The sequence below is a fragment of the Microcaecilia unicolor genome, chromosome 5 (genome assembly GCF_901765095.1).
Source record: "Microcaecilia unicolor chromosome 5, aMicUni1.1, whole genome shotgun sequence".
Lineage (NCBI taxonomy): Eukaryota > Metazoa > Chordata > Amphibia > Gymnophiona > Siphonopidae > Microcaecilia > Microcaecilia unicolor.
Window position 1 is genome coordinate 177,454,800 of NC_044035.1, and position 23,977 is coordinate 177,478,776.

A 23,977-nucleotide genomic window follows, 5' to 3' on the forward strand; every position below is an offset into this window, starting at 1 on the left:
AAGGATGGGGGGAGGGTTGATGGGTTTGTCTGGGAAAGGGAAAGGAAGGCCATGCTTGAGGAGCAGCAGCGATGTGGTGGGAGGAAGGAAGCTATGAGCAGTGAGGTGACAGCTGGGGGGCGAGGATAGGCGCTGTCAGGGAGGTCCACTCGATTCACTCAGGGCCTCCGCTCTAGGGGCATTTCTCTACATTTATTTTCTCTCAGTTACTACTTATGGCTGCAGTACACTTTTTCTTCTTGGTACTGTCCCTTCCTAATCTGTTTCTCCATCTGAAAACACTGTACACTGCAGGAACACATTGTCCACCCTCTGTATTCATCATCTCACCATCTTTTTCCTCAGCTCTCAACCTTCAACATTTTCTTCCTTCCATTCATCCATCTTTCTGAGTACACATCTCACCTTCATTGCTGTTTCTACCTCTCCTACTCTTCTTTGTACTGTCTTGCTCCTTCTCCTGCTCTCCGCTGGGGACATTAATCCCAATCCTGGTCCTCACATCAGCTCTCATCCTATTTGTGCAGGTCATACCGTGATATCTCCAATCTAATTTCTGTTCCTCTCCTCCCCCTTCTTCCCTGCCTTTCTCTTGCACTCTGTGGAATGCCCGCTCTGTCTGTAACAAACTTTCCTACATCCATGACCTCTATCTCTCGTACTCTCCATCTGCTTGCCCTAACTGAAACTTGGCTTTACCCTGAAGACTCTGCTTCAGTCGCAGCCCTATGCCATGGAGGCTATCTTTTCTCCCATACTCCTTGCCCAGTTGGCGCGGAGGTGGTGTCAGGTACTACTTTCACCTCTTGTAGATTTCAACCTCTTCTTCCACCTCAGTCTCATTTTTCTTCCTTCGAAGTTCACTCCATCCGTCTATTTGCTCCTCTGCCTCTCCGAGTAGCAGTCATTTATCGACTCCCTGATAAGTCCCTTCTTCCTTCTCACTGACTTTCATGCCTGGCTTTCCTTCTTTTGAACCTTCATCTTCACTCATTCTTGGGGATTTTAACATTCATGCTAATGATCCTCTGACTCTTATGCTTCTCAGTTTCTTGCTTTAACATCCTCTTTCAATCTTCAACTGTGCTCCACTACCCCCATCACCAGAATGGCCACTGTCTTGATCTTATCCTCTTCTCAAACTGCTCACTCTCAGTTTCTGTGCCTCAACTCTTCCCCTCTCTAACCATCATCTGATAACTTTCACACACACCCCTCCTCCCAGTCCCATCCAATCTTAACCAATACATTTAGGAATCTTCAGGCTATTGACCCTTCTACTCTGTCCTCCACTGTTTCAAATCTCTTCTCTAACTATGTTATCCAAGTCTGTCAATGAGGCTGTCTCTTCCTATAATACTATTCTCTGCTCTGAATATTCTCACTCCCATTCCCGTTCTGTAAAACGTACCAAACCCAGCCTTGGCTGACCTCTAGAATTCGCTACCTACCTGTGCCCGCTCTGCCGAATGCCTTTGGCTGAAATCCCGTGCCCATGCTGACTTCATACATTCAAATTCTTGCTGACCACCTTCCAGTCTGCTCGTTTACTTGCCACACAAGACTATTACATCCAGTTGACAAATTCTATTGGCTCAAACCCTCAACGTCTCTGTGCCACAGTGAACTCTCCTCAAAGTGCCTTCACCTCCAAGCACCCCCCCCCCAGACTCTGGCTGAGTACTTTCATGATAAGGTTCACAAGATTAAACTTGAATTCTCAACCAGGTCACCTCCACCCTCCTTCCCTTAGTCCATTCTCTCAACCCTCCAACCCCTGCCTCCTTTTCTTCCTTTTCTGAAATCACTGAAAAGGAAACTATACATCTTATTTCCTCCTCAAAACCAACTACCTGTTCCTCTGATCCTATTCCCACCCATCTACTTAACACTATCTTCCTACTGTCATCCCTTTTATCTGTCATATCCTCAATCTTTCACTGTCCACTGTGACTGTTCCGGATGCCTTCAAACATGCTGTAGTCACACCACTCCTTAAAAAAACCTTCATTGGACCCTACCTGTCCTTCCAACCAGGGCTGTGGAGTTGGAGTCATGGAGTCGGAGTCGGAAGCAATTTTGGGTACATTGAGTCGGAGTTGGAGTCGGCAAAAATGTACAGACTCCGACTCCTCATACATTTGAATAAAGTACTTCTCTGCTGTGAATAAAACTTAGTACCTAGTTGTTTCACTAGTGTGAAGTCCAGCTGAACTATTTTGCTGGAGAGCTTCCCTCTGCTCAGTCTCCCTTTGCATTTACTGACCAACTGTAGAGCACCTCCTCTCTGACCCCACAGTGAACTTAAGCTCCAAGAGAAGATCATTCAGCACACACAGATAAGGCAGAGAGAGACTCCACCCAACTTCCTCTCTCTCTGCAAGAAGAGCTTATATTTTAGTGGAAGTGGCACACCATTCACAATGGCAAAAAGAATGTCAGGAAACATGACAAAGTCTGCTGTTTATGAACACTTTACAATTTCAACAGATGGGAAACATTATGTATGTCAATGTATTATAGAAGATGATGATGGTGAAAAAGCAAGTGATGCAAAAATTAGCAGTTTCAGTGGTTATGAAAAAAATGCACCTACAAGAGCATCAAATTTAAAAAGACACTTGCAGCGTTTCCATCCTAAAGTGTTAGAAACTGTGAATGAGAAAGATAGCAATGAAAACATTCCATTTACTTCAGGGTCAATAAAAGATCAGAAATCTACTGGAGGCCAGACACAACTATCAAGAGTTTTTACAGCTGACAAAGTTACTATAACAATGACACCAGAAAAATTCAAAAAACCACATTGAAATGGCAGTAAAGAATAGTATACCACTATTTTTTTTCACAACCAGCCTTTTTAGGCTTAAATGGAGAAATGGCTAAAAAGCTTGGAGTTTCTCTGGAACGAGAAAGTATAAGGAAACTTATACTTGAAGAGGCCAAATGTAAGAAGGAAGAACTAAGAAAAAGTCTGAAGGGACATTTTGTTTATTAAAATGGATGCATGCACACGTCACAGAGTCAATTATTTTGCAATTAATGTTAGATTTGCTGATGAAAACAAAAAAAAAACAATAACCCAGACATTAGGAGTAAAGGACACTCAGGCACATCATACCAGTGAGTATCTGCAGAAGTTAGTGGAAGGTGTTTTAGAAGATTTTGAAATAAAAAAGGAACACATTCTATGTATTGTAACTGATAATGCTTCAAATATGTTAAGCACAATTGAAAAAATGAAGGAAGTTGATGAAGAAAGCAGCATACAAATATCAGAAGATGACAGTTCTGCAATTCAAGAAAGCTGTGAAAGTTTGGATGATATTGCTGAAGAAGCATCTAAGCTTATTACCATTCAACATATGCGTTGTGCTGTTCATACTCTGCAACTAGCAATAAGAGATGGATTGAAGGATCGTCATGCGGCTACACTAATTAGCAAGTTGAGGCAAGTAGCTGTTGCAGCCAGGATCCCTAAAACAGATGCTATTCTGAAGAAACGTGCTGGAAAAGGAGCCATTTTGGATCAAGCAACGCGCTGGGGAAGCACTTACTTGATGATAAAGCGTTTGCTGGAACTAAAAGACTTTCTTGAAGAACTGGACAATGTAAATGTTTCATTAAAAGAAAACCAGTGGGCTCAAGTTACAGAATTAAAAAGGCTACTTTCTTACCCTTTTGCTGTTACCAAGAAGCTGCAATATGAAGATTTAACACCAGGTAAATTCTTCTTGGAATGGAAGGGCTTGATATAACCTTAACAAAAGTGGGGGGTTAATTGCTGATGGCATTGTATCTTCAGTGAGGAAAAGAGAGGAGCTCTTGCTGGATAATCAAATTCTCTTAGCTGCTATTTATGTTGATCCAATGAGCCGAATTTTGTTGAGCAGTGACCAAATTGCTACAGGAAAACAGGCACTCTATGACATAGCAGTTCGCATGAAAGGGTTGCTACTTGAAACTCATAAACCACTGGATGAAGCTAAAGCTATAAATACTGGTGGTAATGGTAATTCAGGTTCATCCTCTTCAAATGAAGAAGAGAATTTTCAAGCCTATTTGGACAAAATGGAAGCTTCAAAAGCAAAGCGATGTCGGTTAAGCATGGAAAAGCAACCTGTGAATGTCCATATAAAGAAATTCATGCAAGAGTTTTTTAAAGGATTAAAAGAAGTGGAAAAGTTTGACCGCTCATCAAAACTGACTATAGAAGAAGCCATCATTGTTATCCAGAGATTGTCAGTGATGCAGCAGCAATGCCATCCACCCAAGTCAGTGTTGAAAGACTGTTTTCAGCACTGAAAATAATCAAATCAGATTTAAGGGCTTCTTTGAAGGAGGATCTGGCAGAAGCAATTCTGTTTCTAAGAACAATATATTAGTTAATTTTGGATTATGTTTAACAGCTATTCTACAGCTATATATGCCAAGTTTAAATAATATATAAGTTGTTTTAGATTTTCCAAATGTTTTTGGTTTATGTAGGTTAACTTGATTTTGTTCTAATTCCAAAGGATGTTGTTCTAGAATTTCCAAAGGATGTGGTTGTTCCAGATTTTTATACTTGCTAATGCTATGATGACTTATACTTGATAAAATAACAATAAACATAAACTTGTTTTTTATGTGTGTTTTTGTTTAAACTTTAGGATTAATGAATATTTATAGTTTCTTTAATAAATAAAATAAAAAGTCACAATGACATAGATTTTAAACCCAAACATTAACATGCAGCCTTGCATGCTGCACTCTTTCAGTCAACATGCAAAAAAATACATATTAAAAACTGAGGAGTCGGAGTCAGAGTCGGAGTCGAAGGATTTTTGTACCAACTCCACAGCCCTGCTTCCAACTATCGCCCATCTCCCTCCTCCCTTTTCTATCCAAGATACTTGAACGTGCTGTTCACCACCGTTGCCTTGACTTTCTTTCATTTCAAGCTATTCTTGATCTACTTCAATCTGGCTTTCGCCCCCTTCATTCAACTGAAACAGTGCTTGCTAAAGTCTCCAATGATCTGTTCCTGGCCAGATCCAAAGGTCTCTATTCTATCCTCATCCTTCTCGATCTATCTGCTGCTTTTACACTGTTGATCACAACCTACTCCTTGATACGCTGTCCTCACTTGGATTTCAGGGCTCTGTTCTTTCCTGGTTTTCTTCTTATCTCTCCAGCATACCTTTAGTGTATACTCTAGTGGATCCTCCTCTACTTCTATCCCACTGTCAGTTGGTGTACCTCAGGGATCTGTCCTGGGACCTCTTCTTTTCTCCATCTATACTTCTTCCCTTGGTACTCTGATCTCATCCCATGGTTTTCAGTATCATCTTATGCTGATGACTCCCAGATCTACCTCTCCACACCAGAAATCTCAGCCAAAATCCAGGCCAAAGTATCAGCTGCCTGTCTGACATTGCTGCCTGGATGTCTCAGCGCCATCTGAAACTAAACATGACCAAGACTGAGCTTCTTATCTTTCCCCTAAACCAACCTCTCCTCCTCCCCCATTCTCTATTTCTGTGGATAACACTCTCATCCTTCCTGTCTCATCAGCTCATAACCTCCTCCTCCCTCTCCTTCTCTGCACATATTCAGCAGACTGCTAAAACCTGTCGTTTCTCTCTCTCTAATATCACCAAAATTCACTTTCCTTTCTGAACACACTACCAGAACACTCATCCACACTCTTATCACCTCTCGCTTAGACTATTGCAACTTGCTTCTCACAGATCTCCCACTTAGCCATCTCTCTCTTCAATCTGTTCAAATTTCTGCCACGACTAATATTCCGCCAGTGTCGTTATGCTCATATTAGCCCTCTCCTCAAGTCACTTCACTGGCTTCCTATCCATTTCCGCATACAGTTCAAACTCCTCTTATTGACCTATAAGTGCATTCACTCTGCAGCTCCTCAGTACCTCTCCACTCTCATCTCTCCCTACATTCCTCCCCGAGAACTCCGTTCACTGGGTTAATCTCTCTTATCTGCACCCTTCTCCCACTGCTAACTCCAGACTCCGTTCCATTTATCTTGCCGCATCATATGCCTGGAATAGACTTCCTGAGCCGGTACATCAAGCTCCATCTCTGGCCATCTTCAAATCTAAGCTAAAAGCCCACCTTTTTGATGCTGCTTTTAACTCCTAACCCTTATTCACTTGTTCAGAACCCTTATTTTATCATCCTCACTTTAATATTCCCTTATCTCTTGTTTGTCCTGTTTGTCTGTCCTAATTAGATTGTAAGCTCTGTTGAGCAGGGACTGTCTCTTCATATTCAGGTGTACAGCGCTGCGTACGTCTAGTAGCGCTATAGAAATGATAAGTAGTAGTAGGCAGGTCTGGCCAGTTTCAGCTACATTTTTGACCGAAACTGAGTGGTAAATTTCAGCCACAGATTCATTTTTTGCTAAAACTGAAAAGCCTGGTTTCAGTCGGCCTCTATGTGAATGGTTAAAAAAAAATATCAGACTGATATTCAGCCAGTGACAGTCAGCGTTTTATGACCATAGTCGGCTTTATTAATGCATATTCAGTGCTAGGCCACGTCTAGGCATCAGTGTTGAGTATCCAGGCATACATGGCTGGTTAACACTTATGCAGTTAAATGCATTATTCAGCACTTAACCGTATAAGGTGAACCACATAAAGATAGAACAGCTTTTTATGGATTTATTTACCGCCTTTTTGAAAGAATTTACTCAAGGCGGTGTATAGCAAGAATAAGTCAAACATAGGCAATAGACAATTAAGCAGTGAAAATATTAAAATAATACAAAGTATGGCATATTATGCTACATTACAATGTCAAAAAATACGCAATAAAACATTTTGATAGGCAGCATAGGGTGTAATGAATGATAGAACACATAGATAAGAGTTAGAAAATAAGGGGACTAATTAAAAAAAAAGTTTATGTGAAGTCAGAAAGGTGCTTGAATATTATCTCAGCTAGGGTAGGAGTGGACAAACATTTCCAGCTACAGAATATGAAGCCTGTGTCACTTCTTGCGTGCGTTTGACTAGCAAATTAGCTACTTCCATCAAAGGCCTGGATGAAGTGCAAGCTTTCACCTGCTTCCTAAAGTAGATACTCTTGTGTTAAGTGAAGACTTACAGGCATAGGAGTCAACTTTTCAAAATGATTGGGGGTGCTGAAATTTTCCTTTTTTTTTTTTTTACAGGTGGTGCATTCCCCCTCCCCCTCCATTCATATCCAGCAATTCTCCTCTCTCCCCTGCCCTCCTCCATTCATATCCAGCAATTCTCCTCTCTCCCCTGCCCTCCCTCTCATCCATGCCCAGTGAATTCTCTCCCCTGCCCTCCCCTCCCTCTATCCATGTCCAACAAGTCTCATCTCTCCTCTGCCTCTCTTCCATGTCCAATGATTTCTCCTCCCTCCCCTCCATGTCCAGTAACTCACCTCAAACACACCTGCCTCTTTTCAGTCCCCCTCTCCTCCGAGTTCCAGGGCCCCCCTCCATCTCCTCCGAGTCCCAGGCCCCCTCCCTCTCCTCCAAGTTCCAGGCCCCCTCTCCTCCTCCGAGTTCCAAGCCCCCCTCTCCCTCCTCCGAGTGCCAGTCCCAACCCTAGCCCAACCTCTTCTCCCACAACAGTCCTCCGCCCTCGCCTTCCTGCATGCTGCACAGAATTTAAAACTCATCTTACCTCGGGGTCCCAGCGGCAGCAGTGAAAGGCGAGCAGGCTCGGCGCTTCAGCCTTCCTTTTTCTCTCAGTTCTGGATCCGCCCTCATTTTCTCTTTCCGCAAGGGCGGGACCAGAGCTGAGAGAGAAGGGGAAGGCTGAAACACCAAGCCTGTTCGCCTTTCATTGCTGCCGCCGGGACCCCGAGGTAAGATGAGTTTTAAATTCTGGGCGGCACGCAGGAAGGCGAGGGCGGAGGACTGTTGAGGGAGAAGAGGGCGGGCACCAGGCAGGTCAGGCTGGCTGGGAAGGGAACTTCCGGTGGGTCAAAATATTGGGGGTGCTCGAGCACCCACAGCACCCACGGAGTCAGCACCCATGCTTACAGGGAGTACTTTCTAGAGCGTGGGGGCTACTCTGGAGAAGCTCGCTGGCAGGTATCATATCGTGTGATGTCCTTTGAAGAGAGTGTGGTTAGGGATATTCCTTGGGAGGACCTTAGTAACCTTGGCGGTGTGTAGAGGGAGGTCCTGTTCATCAAGTACTCTGAGCCATTTCCTTTAACGGCCTTGAAGATCAGACACAAAGTTTTAAATTTAGTCCTGTATTATACTGGTAGACAGTGAAAGTTTTCCAAAAACGGTGTCTTACAAACTTCTATTAGTCTTGCTGCAGCATTGTGAATCAATTGGAGCTGGTGCAGACCCTGTGTAGTCAGACCAGTGTAGAGTGCATCAGGGTGCTGAGAGACTGAGCCGAGCCCTGGGCAGGGCCGCCACAACCCCCAGGATGGCCGCTGTAATTCCAAATACCTTGGCTGGCGGGATCCCCAGGCCCCGCCAGCAGAAGTCTTCCTCCAGCACTGTTCTTCACTCCACTGCATTGCCTGCCCTACCCCTGCAGCTGCTTTTCTCTCAGGTCGTGCATCCTCAGTTTCAAAACCAAGCATGCGTGACCTGAGGGGAAAAGCAGCTTCTTGGCAGGCAATGCAGCAGAGTGAAGAACAACGCTGGAGGAAGACTTCTTCTACTGGCGGGTTTGGGGACCCCCGCCAGTCAAACCAGAGTGCCTGGCCCAAAGCCCTGTGTGCTCCTCCCCAGCCTCCAAGGGGGGTCCAGCGCCAGAGTTCTCTCTCTCCTGCTCCTGTCAGGACATGATCACCCAGGTCCCATCTGGAGCAGGAGAGAGAAAGAGACCACGGTGCTGGCCTGGAGGCCAGGCCCGGGGGAATTTTGCCACCCCTGCACCCCTGCCCCCCCTTCTTGGCGGCCTTGGAGTGCATTACAGTAATCCAGTTTTGATGTTATCATGGCATGCACAGCTATGGCAAGACTTGCCTTCTCAATGTAAGAAGAGATGTAGCAAGCTCCTTAAGGTTGTTTGGATTTGGGGGATCAGCAGAAGTGTTGAGTCTAGTTGTACTCCCTGACTTGTGATTTGAGGGGGAGTTCATATTTCTCAAAAGAGATTTTGATTATGTGTCCCACTTGTGTTATGGATCATAGGAGCTTGATTTTACTTAGGTTCAGGCAAAGTTTGTTGTTTTTAGCCCATTCTTGAATTGAAGTTAGACAGGTAGTCAGATTATTCAGGGCTGTGGGTAAGTCAGGTTCAATGGGTATGAATAGCGGCACGTCATCTGCGTAGATGTAGAACTGAGTGTCCGTTGACCGATAGTGGCTTTTGCGATTATCTCATGCAGTTAAGTGCTGAATATCAGTACTTAACAGCATAAGTGCCGACTCTGCCCTGGACCATCCATAGATAACTGGTTTCGACTTAAGCACTAACTGCGGATATTCAGCAGCACTATCCAGTTAAGTGCCGCTGAATAGTTGTGGTTAGCCCTGGACAAGCAATTTAAACAGCCATATTGGGCAGTATATGTGTATTTTCCACTTGAGAAACATATATATTTCACACAATTTCCCTATCAATTTTTGCACCTCTCAGAGGTACACATAAGTTTCAACAAAGTGCTTGTTTAGGCCAGTGCTTAAAACAAGAGATTGGTGGGACAATTGGCTCAGGCCCCAGTACTTCATATGCCCCCCCCCCCCCCCCCCCTCTGTTATCAGCTGGTAGCGGTAAGCCTTTGTTTTGAATGTTTACCATAGCCAGCTGAATTAGCCCCCAGTATTCAGTGCTGGGCCATGTCTGGGCACCAGCACTGAATATTGGGGGCTATGTGTGGGTGGGCAGGCTGCTGGAGCTTATGCAGGTCGGGCCGATATTGAGTTGGGCCCATATAAGAGAGTTATGCGGGCCCTGGCTGAATATCGGCCAGGACCCACATAAATTTTTTTTTTTTTACTAAAACCTTCCCGATCCCGCTCCTGACCGCCCTCCTACTCCCACATGTTCTTAAGTCCTTCCCCCTCTGATGTGTACCTGATGTTCCACCCTCAGGTCTACCTGTCTCCCTGGTGGTCCAGCGTGGGTCTCTGAGGGCAGGAGCACAGCCTTCTCACGGCTGCCTTTCAAAATGGCTGCCGCGACCTCTCATGGCACTCGTGCTGTTTTTCATACTGCAAGCTGCCACAGAGGTTGTGGCAACCATTTTGAAAAGCAGCCATGAGGGGGGGGCTGTGCTTCTGCAAATGAAGACTCCCGTTGGACAACTAGGGAGACAGGCCCAGGAGGGCCTGTATAGACATTGGGAGGACGGCGGGGCAGGGAGTTGAGGGACTTAGGAACATGGTGGGGGGAGGGGGTAGAAGGGAGACCGGGAAGGGATCTGGAAAGTTTTAGTAAAAAATATGTGGCTGCCAGCCCGAAATTCAGTGCCTGCACCTGCATAGCTAAGCGGCCTAATTTAGGATAGCTATGTGGGTGTTAGCACTGAATACTGTAGGCACCCACATAACCCCAGGCTCTTCCCCAGTGCGCCCTTGACCTGCCCACTTTTTGGTTGGGCGATCTGTAGGGATAATTCAGCAGCACTCTCCAGTTAAGTGCCATTGAATATCTCCCTTAGGTAGCGGGCAGCGATTTAAGGAGAGGCTCTTGCCCACTTAAATTGCTTTGAATATCAGCCACAACTGCCACATAGCCTTGCCTCTTGGGGCGTCTCTTCTTAATTGGCTGCACTTCTACATATAATTGTCTAGAATGCATATAAATTGCCAGCACTTATACATGCAAGTAGCAGAAAACAGCGTTTACACACAGAAGCTCCTGAGTTGTGCCATTCTTTCTTGTACATCTTTATCTGCGAAATGGTTATTGCTCCTGGAAGTGTTGGCCCACATGTGTATTTCCCAATGTCCTTATACACATTTTTCAAAAGACTCCAGGTCCAGCAGAACCTTTTGTAAAACACTAAGGGGAACTGTGAACATCCCAACCTGGACATCTCATTCTTACCTAAACATTCTGCGCAAATGAGGTGCCCCAGCTCTTCCTAGACACAGGTGTTTATTTGACAGACAGGAGGACAGTATGCAGGTATGAGGTGAGTAACTGAAAAACTCACCAATGGTCAAGGCAGGTCTCGCAGTTCTCGCCACAGCACCACCCGGCTGTTCCTCACACGCGCTGCTGTCCTGTTGTCTACCACTTCCGAGACCTTCCTTGAGAGAAAGTCCTCCTCATTAACTCCTCGAGCCATACACATCAGGATGTCAAAGAACAGTGAGAGCTAGCAGAGAATATGAGAAACTTGTTATATGGATGACAAGGAATGCCTATATCTTGTTCCAGCGAGCTTCGGCAATGAGGGTCCCAAGGTATCGGCTGGGAAGAGAGTTTCTGGTGTGAAACACAGGCAGTCTTGGCTAAAAAGGGAGGTGAGCACAGCTATCATGTGTTTTCTTACAACACAAAAGAATTAGAAGAGACAACCCCTAAAGAACATAGGAAAAAAGTTCACATCCATGAAGCTTATGTAAGCACTTAGAGGGAAAACAGATTAAAAAGAGGCCAACTAACTGGGTAATATAGGACAGTAACCTACATCTCAATATAAGAAACTGTTTTCTCTGCTTTTGAGTAATCCTTGGCTTGCAACTAACAAAGTGATCTTGAATCCCCACACAACAGTTACCTGTTGGATCACAGGTTCCCTATCCCAACCCAGGTCACCACAGTTCTTTTTGATTTTTCTATACCAGTGGTTGATAGTTTTTCGTTATTTAGGTGTCTGGTTTGACTCTAGACTTGCATTCTCTAAACAAATTTCTTTACTCTTGAAATCGGGTTTGAAACTTATATATGTTACACACTGTTTGTGACTTTTTTAATTTTACCTTTGCGTACTGCATACATGCATTTTTATACCATGGCTTGATTATTGGAACCCTGCTTATGCAGGTCTTCCCTCTTCTCAACTAAAACGTCTTCAAACTTTACAAAACTGTGTGGCTAGGTTCCTTGTAAGGCTAAATGTTTTGATCATATCACATCCTTTATATTTGTTTACACTGGTTACCAATACCCTATCGTACCCTGTCTAAAATCTTAACGCTTATCATAAGGCTTATTATCTAGTGTTTCCCTCTTAATTAGCATCCAAAATAATCCCATATGCACCCGCTCACTCTCTTTGCTCTTTAGATTCCAGCCGTCTGGTATTTCCCCATCCTAAACAAATCCACCATTGAGTCAATTAGTGAACTATTTTTTGTTCCATATACTATAGAATGACCTCCCCAGTCAGATACGTAATGAACAGTCTTTTGTTAAGTTTAAGTCACTATTAAAGATGCATTTTTTTCAGTTGGCTTTTTCACTCTGAGGGGGGGGGGTGGCTGACGACGGGATGTTTCTGTCTGTGGAGTGCATGGTTTATCTAGATGTGAATGTAATTCTGCCCTATTTTATAATGGTGTTCCTTTCCTTTTTTTTTTTTTTTTTACAGTTCAAATTTTGGGCTTTATTTGCTGTCATTTCTACGGACCTACTTATGTTTAAACGGTTTTTATTGATGATCAAACATTTGAAACAGCTTTATGAAAGGCAAACATTCTGTAATCATAATGACACATCATATGCATTTATGTACATCTTAACTGCATCATCAATTTTTACAACATTTTCTCCCCTTCTACCCCCCCTCCCTTATGATTTACCTTTTTTATTGATGTCACAACCACAACATTTAAGCATCAATTACAATCACCAAAATGTGAACTCTAAAGTCAATAGCACATCCTTTGTTAAAGTAACATCAAATTTTTACATAGTCTTTTCATCCCTCCCCTTCCCCCCCACCCCCCCAATCCCCTCATCCTCCCTCCCGGTAACCCTCCCTATAATCTGCTTAGAGGCAACAATGGAGTCTCATAATTTGTTAAGGATGAGGCTTCTTCCTCTTTGCGTGAGTTTATCTATAAAGGGACTCCACGTCTTTAAAAAAACGTGATTTCCGCTTAAATGAACCCCTGGCCTCTTGCGCCTCCCAAGTCATCAGTTGGTGTACCTGATTGCGCCAGTGCCAAAATTCAGGTCTATCCGGAACAGTCCAGTTTTGCAAAATACATTTACGTGCTAGTAAACAAAGCTTTCTACACAGCAGGACTTCCTCCGCCCTTAGCCCCCCAAAAGAGCCAGGACAATCCAACAACAACTGTTGAGGCGTGCCCTGCACCCTTCTCGACAACATCAAGGAAAGAAAGGCCACCACCCGTTTCCAAAAACATCTTACAATCCCACATTCCCATAAACCATGGTATAGTGTATTATCAGCTTGATTACATTTCATACAGGTTGGCGAGCCAATTCCTCCCGCTCTAAATAATTGTACTTGTGAGAAATATGCCCTGTGGATGATTCGATATGCACATTCTCTGTACCCCGCCCCACTTATTATCTGCGGAATACCTTTGAGGTGTGCTATAATATCCCAGGAGGTGAGATCACATCCCACATCTAGTTCCCATCTCCGTCTGAGCTGTGTTAAATCCCTGGCTGGTGCCAAGGACCATATTTTCTTCTGGAGGCCCGAGATTGAAGGAGCTTCCTCAGCAGCCTCCTCAAACAGTGTCTGAATCTTCTCCCCAGTTTGTAATTCAGGGACGCCCTGTCTAATGATTGTACATAGTGCTTCAACTGACAGTAGGCAAAGTGTCTCCCCAGCTTAATGACTCATTAGGGATCAATTGCTCCAGTGGTTTAATCACTCCAGTCTGATCTACCACGACCCCCAAGTTATAAAGTCCCCGTCTCACCCAGTGTTGGAATACTGAATTCTCATTACCAGATAAAAATTGCGGATTCCCCTGTATAGTTAGCAATTCTGTCGTATATGGGTCTCCACCTAATAATTTCCCCATAAATCTCCAGGCTCCCTGTAAAGGGCCTAATAGTATCGAACCTTTCATTTTTTGTGGCAATGAAGATGTATCTCCCTGCAATAATGAAATCAATTGATAAGGACTAAAGAGTGATTTCTCCAACTCTATAGGTGTGTGATAATTTGATGAGAATACCCAGTCCCTCACATGTCGCAACAAACAAGCGAGATTATAATATTTAATATTAGGTAGGCCCAACCCCCCTTGACTCCACCCTCCCATTAGCAACTGCTGGCGAATTTTTGCTTTCTTATATGCCCAGCAAAACTTCGTTACCATGCTATAGAACACTCTAATATCCTTCTTCAATAATTGCAATGGCAGCGTTTGCATCACATAAAGCCACCTTGGCAAAATAACCATGCGAATTAAGCACAGTCGCCCCGATAGTGATAATGTCAGAGTTCTCCAGGCCTCCAATTGCTGTTTGGTCTTATCCAACAGCCGCTTAATATTTATACTGTAAATCCCCCTTGTCCGGGCTGGTAGAAGGATACCTAAATAACGGAATGATTCCTCCACCCATCTTAGCTGGAAATGACCCGGCCATGCACTACGAGTTTTCAGCAGTAAGAGCCAGTGCTTCAGACTTGTCATAATTTAATTTAAGACCAGAATAGGACCCGAATTCTTTAAATATCTCTAAAAGATATGTTAGCGTCTCCCATGGCTTCGTGAGTATGATTAACAGGTCGTCGGCAAATGCCGCCACTTTAAATTCCTGGTGCTCAAATTTAACTCCTTTAATTGCCGGGCATGTACATATGTCTCGGATCAGGGGATCCAAGTATAGAGCATAAAGTAAAGGTGACAGTGGGCATCCCTGTCGGGTCCCTCGAAAAATCTCAAACTCCTCTGAGTACAGCCCATTCACCCACATCCTAGCTCGGGGCGACATGTACAGTGCTGAGATCGCCCTCTGAAACCAGCCCTGAAACCCATATTTGGCTAAAGTTGCAAATAAGTAAGGCCACTCTACACGATCAAATGCCTTTTCGGCGTCAAAACTAATCATGATAGCCGACTCTTGAGTGGTTTCCAATCTCTCTAGTGAAGCCAATATGCTTCTCAGATTACGCGCCACTGAGCGCCCCTGAACAAACCCTACCTGTGCTTCTTGAATGATTCTCGGTAACACTCTACTCAGCCTGTTAGCTAAAATTTTGGCGAATAGTTTTACCTCTTGATTTAGGAGAGAGATCGGCCTATATGAAGTCACCAAAGTAGGGTCTCTCTGTTGTTTAGATTGAGATGTTCTGGTAGCCGGCCAACTTCCACCCACCTATTAAATGCTTTCGCTATTGACGGAGCTATCGGTTCCCCCAGCATCCTATAGAATTCTAATTTGAGACCATCTGGGCCTGGGGCTTTACCCAACTTACTATGTCCGATTGCCCAGCTCACCTCGTCATCAGTTATAGGGGCATTTAACATCTTACGATCTGCTTGCGTAATGCCAGGAAGGTCAATGTTTTCTAAGTATAGCTCCCCTCCAAGACCCCTCTCCGCCTCTGACTTGTAGAGTTGCTTGAAAAATTTTTGGAAGACATCACGTATCTCTCTATCAGTATGAATCAGTTGCCCCTTATCATTTCTAATGGTTAAAATTTGTTTAGAAGTGTGCCTAGGAGCAATTAAACGAGCCAACATCTTGCCTCCCTTGCTACCAAATTTATAAAGGTGAAATTTATAATACGTTTGGGATTTAACTGCACGTTCATGTATTAATGAGTTCAAAGCGCATTGGGCCGCCACTATATCTTGTCGAATCCTTGATATCGGGTGCACACTAAATTGTTTCTTCAAACCCAGCAATTGTTTTTCCAATCGAAGAATTTCCCTATCTCTAGCTCTCTTGTGGTGACTAACATAGTTTATTATGTCCCCCCTTAGAACGGCCTTTGCCGCTTCCCAGAAGAGTGTGGCATCAACATTTGGTGTTGCATTAAAATGTGAGTACTCACCCCATTTAGTTAACAAATATTCCCGAAAATGCACATCCTTATAAAGGTAGCTAGGAAAAGACCACCCCCCTTTTGCTTCCCCCTGGCCCCCCACATTCCATGTCATCCAAACTGCGGCATGATCAGAGATCACACAGGGACCAATCTCAACTTCCCCTATATCTGAAAAGGCCTCTCTAGAGGTCAACAGATAGTCAATCCTAGAAAAGGTATTGTGTGCTCTGGACTGATGTGTATATTCCCTATCAAGAGGGTGCAAAGTCCTCCATACATCAATAAGGTCTAACAATGAACAAAAATCAGGCAATCCCTTCGCATGTTTTCTAGACCCTGGCCCAGTCGGAGGATTAGATTTATCTAATGAGGGGTCCCAAGCCGTGTTAAAATCCCCCCCTAGCACCAAGGGGGTGGGTTTTTTTACTGTTTTAGTAAATTTTTCACTGCTTAAATCCATTTATTTGGTATATGCGGTGTAAAAAGTTTTAACAAACATAAATATCTGATACAATTGTAATACTCTTCTGTACTATGTACAATCACAGCCTCCAATTTCCTATGGCAGCTCAAGGGTTAGAAAACTCTGGGGGTAAAGTTTCTGAAATTATGGCAATTATGCAGCATATTTCCACAAATTTGAAGTATTTTGCATATTAGTTGTAGCTTTGTCATACCTCTTTAAACATATTTCCCCATCTTAAGAGAGGCAAGGCTAGGGAATTCAGACAGGAGGGCTTGATCCAGCCAGGGAAGACAAAAACCAGAGCTGGGTTAGCAAGGGAGGGTCAGAACATGAAGAAACAATTATGCATCCACTACTATGTGTAAGAAACCTTTTGTTGCTCAGGTGTGGCTTATCTGCAGTTTAAGAGAGGCTCCCAGTTTTTGTTTATGTCCTGAATAAAGGGGTCTTTGTTTGTTAAGCTGCTTCAGTTTTGTTCCTAGGCCCAGGACTCAAATGCTCACCAGTGCTTACTCAAGGAATTACAAACATGCCAGACACCTTCTACGTAACCTCCCTGAGCTGGCTCAACCCCTATCTTCTACAGTGATTTGTGAGGGCCTGGTCAATTCCACAGCTAAAGGGTAATGAGCATCTGGTTTAAATAGATGTCTACCCACACACAAGTGCGGGTGTCTCTTTATAAAATACTAGCCTACGCGGCAGAAAACAAACCTATCTTGCAGGCATAGAAACACCTGTTCTCAAGCAGATGTAAATGTGTGCACCTAGATTATTTATGAAATTGGCATATTTTATAAATCTATGTGCACACTTGCAAACTTGCCCTTGCTCTGTCCAATCTCCACCCCTATAAATAATTGTTGGCAAAGTACACACCATCATGTCCTCATGTGTACTTTTACACCAGTTGGTATTTTATAAGAGGCCAAATACATTAAAAATGACTTTATATTACCTCCAGGAAGCTCAGTTTTCCATAGAACATTGAAGTGTGGATTGAAACATTCAGGCAGAGCCTTTAGTAAAATACATATAAGGAAATGCGGGAGTGCGTGTGTATTTTGCTGGCACATAGAGTGGGAGCAAACATTTTACAAATGTTCAAAAACAGCTGCATGAAAGTGACAGCACACACAAGTAGAAGCAGTAATTTAGTAGCTTGCATGCATAGCTGGTCCCATTTTACAAACCTACATATCACTAAGAGGGGCATTTTCGATATGACGTCTAAGTTGAACTTGGAACTTTTTACTAAAAACATCCAAAATTCAAGTGGGGATTATAGCTATTTTCAAAACAGAAAAATGTATTTTTTTAATGGCTATTTGCTAGATGTGACCACTGGGGAGTAAGGGGAGGTCATCCCCGATTCCCTCCAGTGGTCATCTGGTCATTTAGGGCACTTTTTTGTGGCTTATTCGTTAATAAAATAGGTCTATATCAAAACATCCAATTTATAGCCCTGGATGTTTTTGTTTTGTTCCATTATGGCAGAAAATCGTCCAAGTGTTAGGAATGCCCAGATCCTGCCCTCAACACACCCCTACAGGTCTCCTTGTGATCTGAATGTACTTCTGACGAATTTCATAGAAAAATGTCTAAAAATTGGCAGATTTATGCCACTTTTCGGATGTTTATCTCTGTTGAAAATGAGTCCCTAATGGGGGAAAGTATCAACATGGGCTACTGTTAAGTCGGGTTATTTTAGCACAGGGTCCCATTTTTATGCAATGAGAACCTGTACTAAAATAACCTGACCTAACAGTAGCCCACGTTGATAACTTCCCCCCTAATTAAGTAGTGAGTTCATAGAGACAGAAGCATACAATGGGGGAATAAGAATAATTCCCTTAATACTCTCATCTAAAGCCCTGGGTGAAATAAGCACTTCTTAAAGATCTGTGCATGTGTCCATGATACAGGCTGGTGCAAAATTCGACAGGGAAATTATTTTAACATAGATATGTATTCCCTACGGAAAATAGGAAGTACACCTGAATATTCTTGGCCAACCCTAAATTATGCATGTCTGCATCTCTGTGATCTCCATGTGTAAATATCAGCTGTCTGAAAAAGCTAGTTACTGTACACGTGTAACTGATCCATACATGTAAGTGTCGCTATTTAAAACAGAGGCCACAATGTCACATCTTGTGGCCTTTCCCATGACTGTGAAATCAGAGATTAAAAGGCTGCTGTATAGTAGATAGGGCGGGTTTAAGGCATAGGAAAACTAGGCACAGTGGTTGAGCCCAAATGCTTAGGAGGGGCCTTCTCAGATTGTTAATTTAATTGGTCGCACAGCAAAGTTTTGCTATTTAAGTCCATCATTGCCAGAAAAAAAGAGTTGGGAGCAGAGGGTGAACCAGAGCTACTGCTGCTCCCAGAAGGTTGTCTATTTTCTCTACCCCCTGTGTATTGTCCTCCAATTGACAGGAGTCAGAGACAAGTGTTTCTTACCTGCTGTTTCCTCCTCTGCTGGATTTTCTTTGCAGACTAAGACTGTATTATGTAGAACCCCATTTGTGGGATTTTAAAAAAGTGTATGTTATTATAGTGAGGCGCCCAACATGCTAACTTGCCAAAGGTCCACCAAATGATTCATTTTTTCCTGATAGTAGATGTTCTCCACCCCCAGTTGTGTGTTTATGTTCACATTTGTGGTATCTGTAATTCAAGCTAGAGTTGTACCAAACAGCATATTTTACTATTCAGATTAATACAAATAATGAAAAATATTATTTGCCGAATACGAATAATGGGTATTGAACTTTAACATAACAAATAATAAAAGAAGCAGCATGAAATCAGTGATCAAGTTTTTCTTTCCCAGTAGAATTTAGCACAGTAGAGCCCTGGATTATTCATATTCGAATTTAAATCACTATTTGGCCAAATAGAATATGAGTATTCGGAACAGCCCTAATTCAAGCTAGCAATGACTTCCTGCTAGGATTGGTAATCTCTATTTTCACAGGTCATTCCTTGCATGTGATCCATTTCCTCCAATCACTGAGAAACCATGCCAGCTTCCAACTTCAGCTCAAAGTTCATGCACTGAACTTTATTGATCATTTCCTCAGCCTCTAGTCAACAGCAGGGGCGTAGCTACAGGGGGGTGAGGGGCACGGAGGCCTGGGTCCCCGCAAATTATGTCCAGGCCCTTGGTTTGGCTGGCGGGGGTCCCCAACCTCCGCTAGCCGAAGCCTTCTTCAGTGTTGTCTCTGGCGCAGCCGCGTTCCTGCCCTGCTCTTCTTGCTTCTCCTGTCCTGTGCACGCTGACGCTCCTTTATGTGAAACAGAGAAGGTGTGTCAATGTACACAGGACAGGAGGAGCAAGAAGAGCAGGGCAGGAACATGGCTGTGCTGGAGAAGGCGCTGACGAAGGCTTTGGCTGGCGGCGGTTGGGGACCCCTGCAAGCAAAGGTATTTGCGAGGTGAGGGGGTGTGAGGAGGCGAGGGGGGTGTGAGAAGGTGAGAGGCAGTGGTGGGGGGGGAGGTGAGGTGAAGCGAGGCAGTGGGGGGGGGGGGGTGGCGGCGGGGCGGCACTCAAAATGTGTCTCCAACGTTGGGCTCTGGCCCCCTCCCACCATAAGGTCTGGCTACGTCCCTGGTCAACAGACACGCTTTTTCCCATTAAAATTTAATTTCTACCTCTGCAAATATTTAGAATCTCTCTCTCTAGTCACTCAACATTCATCCCCTCAGTCTGGCAGCCAGCTGATCAGCATGTAGTTTCAAGGACTCACACGATCTGGCAAAACTCATATTTCAACTTACCTGCATGCAGTAAACTATATATTTTTACTGATTGTAAACAAACTGGAAATTAAGAAAAGCAAGACTTCCAGTGTTGGGCTGGTTTAGCTAGCTATTTAGTAATTTATAGATTATGTGTTATGAGAACAACATAGTAGATTCTTCAGTGTCAGAATTCTTCATGCCGAATCAATAGCAATGGTGTTTAAGGGAAAGGGAATGAGACTTGATATACTGCTTTTCTGTGGTTTTTGCAACTACATTCAAAGCAGTTTTACATATTATATACAGATATTTATTTGTACCTGGGGCAATGGAGGGTTAAGTGACTTGCCCAGAGTCTCAAGGAGCTGCAGTGGGAATTAAACCCAGTTCCCTAGGATCAAGACCACTTCAGTAACCACTAGGTTAAACTCATGGTACTGGATCTACTGTTTCTACCAAGATGTGGAGGGTAATACCTGAACAGGTTGGGCCCCAGAGTCAAGCCCCATGTAGGTGCAGGCATCTAGTGGAGGAATGGCATGGGTTGCCAAAAGACGCTCAACTGTGTCCAATGAGAAAAAGACAATTCCAGACACCTGGAAAGACAAAATAGAATCAGATGTAAGACGACTTCATTCCATCCTACCAGACTAAAGGTTTACTAAGAGGATTTTCTTGCATTTTGCCTGTGAGAACAGCAAAGAATAGCAGATCCTCTTCCTAAGAATGGCAAGCAGATGACTCCAGGTTTAAGGCAGTGTTTGTCAAACTTTTCATTTCAGCGTAAACTTTTAAGCTTGCTTAATCCTAGTGACACAACAAAATAAAATTGTTGTGTCTTTTTATCTTCATTACACATCGCTGGTCACTGGTCCCTCACTCATGTGGGGAGTAACAGTGTTTACATGTGGGAAAACCTTCATACAGTTAAAACATAGTTTTTACAGGTGATGTGGGACAGAGTTTGAACAAAAAAGGGGCAGAGTTGTAATATATCCTGCGTATTTGATAAAATATGCAAGTATATGCCCAGAGCAGGTGTAAATGTGTGTGTTGGTATTTCCACGCTATTTGGGAAGGGCCTGGAAGCCTATTTTGTAAAAGGTACAGAGGCACCTATTTTGCCTTTGTAACATAGGCTTAAAATAAGTGCCTTTTTGAACTTCTCACATATGTGACCTGCTAAAAAATCAGGTCCAAAATGTCAGAAAACATACTCTTACCTAAAATTGGACCATATAAAAAAATCTTAGTGGCCCTTTTGCTAAGCTGTGCTATGAAATGGGTTTATTGCATCTTTACACAGGTCTTTACTGTGCGCAAAGCCTATTTCTAGTGTTGGCCATAAAATTGGCCTTTATCTATTATTATTTTTTGGCCGTGTGCGAATGTTAGCATTAGTAGAACAAAACAGCGAAGTAGACTAAAAAAACGGATGACGCTCCAGGTAAAAAAAAAAAAAAACTTTTATTGATCGATGAACACGACTTGACACAGCTGTGTTTCGGAGTATGGGGCCTGCATCAGGAGTCTAATTACAAAACAGCTTATAAAAAGCAATAAGTAACATGGACATAAAACAAATATAATGTTGAATATATCGACACAGTAATTAGTATACATTTAATTAAAATGAAATAAAAGTCTAATAAAAATACAAATAATTGTAAAGGAAGGATTTTTATAAACAATTTGTAGAATGATATTGTGAACAGCATCATTGTATGTTTTAAAGGAGGACGTATCTTGCATCCACAGAATGCAATATTCGTATAAATTACATCTTGGATATGTTGTAATGAACAAGGTCTTGTTTAATAAAAACTACATAAAGAAATAATAATATGTGCATATGAATTAGTAAAGCTTTTTATATGCTGTTTTGTAATTAGACTCCTGATGCAGGCCCCATAGGCCAAAACACAGCTGTGTCGAGTTGTGTTCATCGATCAATAAAAGATTTTTTTGACCTGGAGCGTCATCCATTTTTTAGTCGAATTCGCTGTTTTGTTCTACTTTGTATATCCTTGCAAAGATTTGTTTCTTCTGTTTTTGCATCAATGTTGGCATTAGCACACAGCCATGAAAAAAAAAAGCAACACAGGAGTGCTTATCGCCTCCTCTTTAGAAGGTGCTAAGAGCACTCACATTAAGTCAGTATTATTCAGTTAGGGGTCCTTTTACCAAGCAGCGGTAAAAGGGGCCTTACAGTAGCAGCGGGGACTATATTTCCTGCGCACCAGGGCCCTTTTTACCACAGCGGGTATAAAGCTCCTAAAAAGACATGGCCATATGGTAAGATTATTCTTACAGCGTGGCCATGCGGAGGGAGCACTTACCACCACCCATTGAGGTGGCTGTAAGGGTTTCCGCAGTAACCAGGCAGCAATTACCGCAGGGTTAGCACTGCGCTAGAAATCACAGAATTATTTTCTGTAGCACCGGAAATGGTATGTGCTTGAGGTCGAACTACCGCCAATGACCAAGTTGGGCCGGCAGTAGTTCCGGGTTGCTGCCCAGCAACCCTTTAGTAAAAGGGCCCCTTAGTGAATGCTAATGTCAGGTGCACCAGCTGAATAGCACTTCCATATCCAATCTCCGCCCCTGATTCACTCCCTCCCAAAGTTTTTAAAAATATAAATGCTGCATGTTCAAAGCATGCAGATGGCAAAACTAACACAGAACACTTTAGCACATCACATTTTGGCCATTTTTGCTGCATTAGATATATGTTAGCAGTAAGTACTCCGGTAGTTATTTTTTATATGGCTGCATGCTAATGTGAACACTAGTGCATGACCAGAAATTCAAGAAAAAGGAAAAAGCCCTCTTTTGACAGCCTCACTAGAAATTTATTTTATTTATTTCATTTTATTTGGTATACCATCTTTCAAAAAATCATATCAAGGTGGTTCAAATTAGTATACAGAACACAAGAACATAAGAGTAGCCATACTGGGTCAGACCAATGGTCCATCTAGTCCAGTATCCTGTTTTCCAAACAATGGCCAAGCCAGGTCACAAGCACCTGGCAGAAACCCAAATCATGGCAACACTCCATACTACAAATCCCAGGGCAAGCAGTTGCTTCCCATGTCTGTCTCAATAGCAAACTATGGACATTTCCTCCAGGAATTTGTCCAGACCTTTTTAAAACCCAGATATGCTAACCGCTGATTACCACATCCTCCGGCAAAGAGTTCCAGAGCTGAACTATTCATTGAGTGAAAAAAATATTTCCTCCTATTTGTTTTAAAAGTATTTCCATGTAACTTCCTCGAGTGTCCCCTAGTCGTTGTACTTTTGGAATCAGTAAAAAATCTATTTACTTCTACTCGTTCTACACCACTCAGGATTTTGTAGACCTCAATCATATATCCCCTCATCCATCTCTTTTCCAAGCTGAAGAGCCCTAACCTCTTTAGCCTTTCCTTATACGAGAGGAGTTCTATCCCTTTTATCATTTTGGTTGCTCTTTTTTTTTAACCTTTTCTAATTCCGCTATATCTTTTTTGAGATACGGTAACCAAAACTGAACAGAAAAAAAAATAAATATATATATATATATATATATAGATATAGATATAGATATATATATAGATATAGATGTCATCTGGGAGATGGGTGCTTAGCCATCGAGCTACTCCATGCCCTGCTTAATATAGCTATCTTAAGCATGGTTGCTGGCTTCATTTTGGCCTTCCAAGGACTTCTACATCTTTCTAATTGTTGGCGATGACTAGCAACAAAGAAAGCCTGATGTTAAAGCTTATGCTTTTCAATCAGAGTTGGGTGAGCAGGTGCATGGCAAGATGGTGTCTTTGCCAACATTAACATTTTGAAACTTAGCCTAAATGAAATTGGTAG

At 43.0% G+C, this 23,977-nt stretch overlaps 1 protein-coding gene across 1 annotated transcript in view; it reads right to left on the reverse strand.

Moving 5' to 3' along the window:
• FCSK (fucose kinase) overlaps nt 1–23,977 on the reverse strand; it is a 394,768-nt gene that overhangs the window by 232,381 nt on the left and 138,410 nt on the right. Inside the window, 1 exon segment of the mRNA XM_030203610.1 lies at nt 20,587–20,706. Within this exon segment, the coding sequence (XP_030059470.1) occupies nt 20,587–20,706 (120 nt within the window).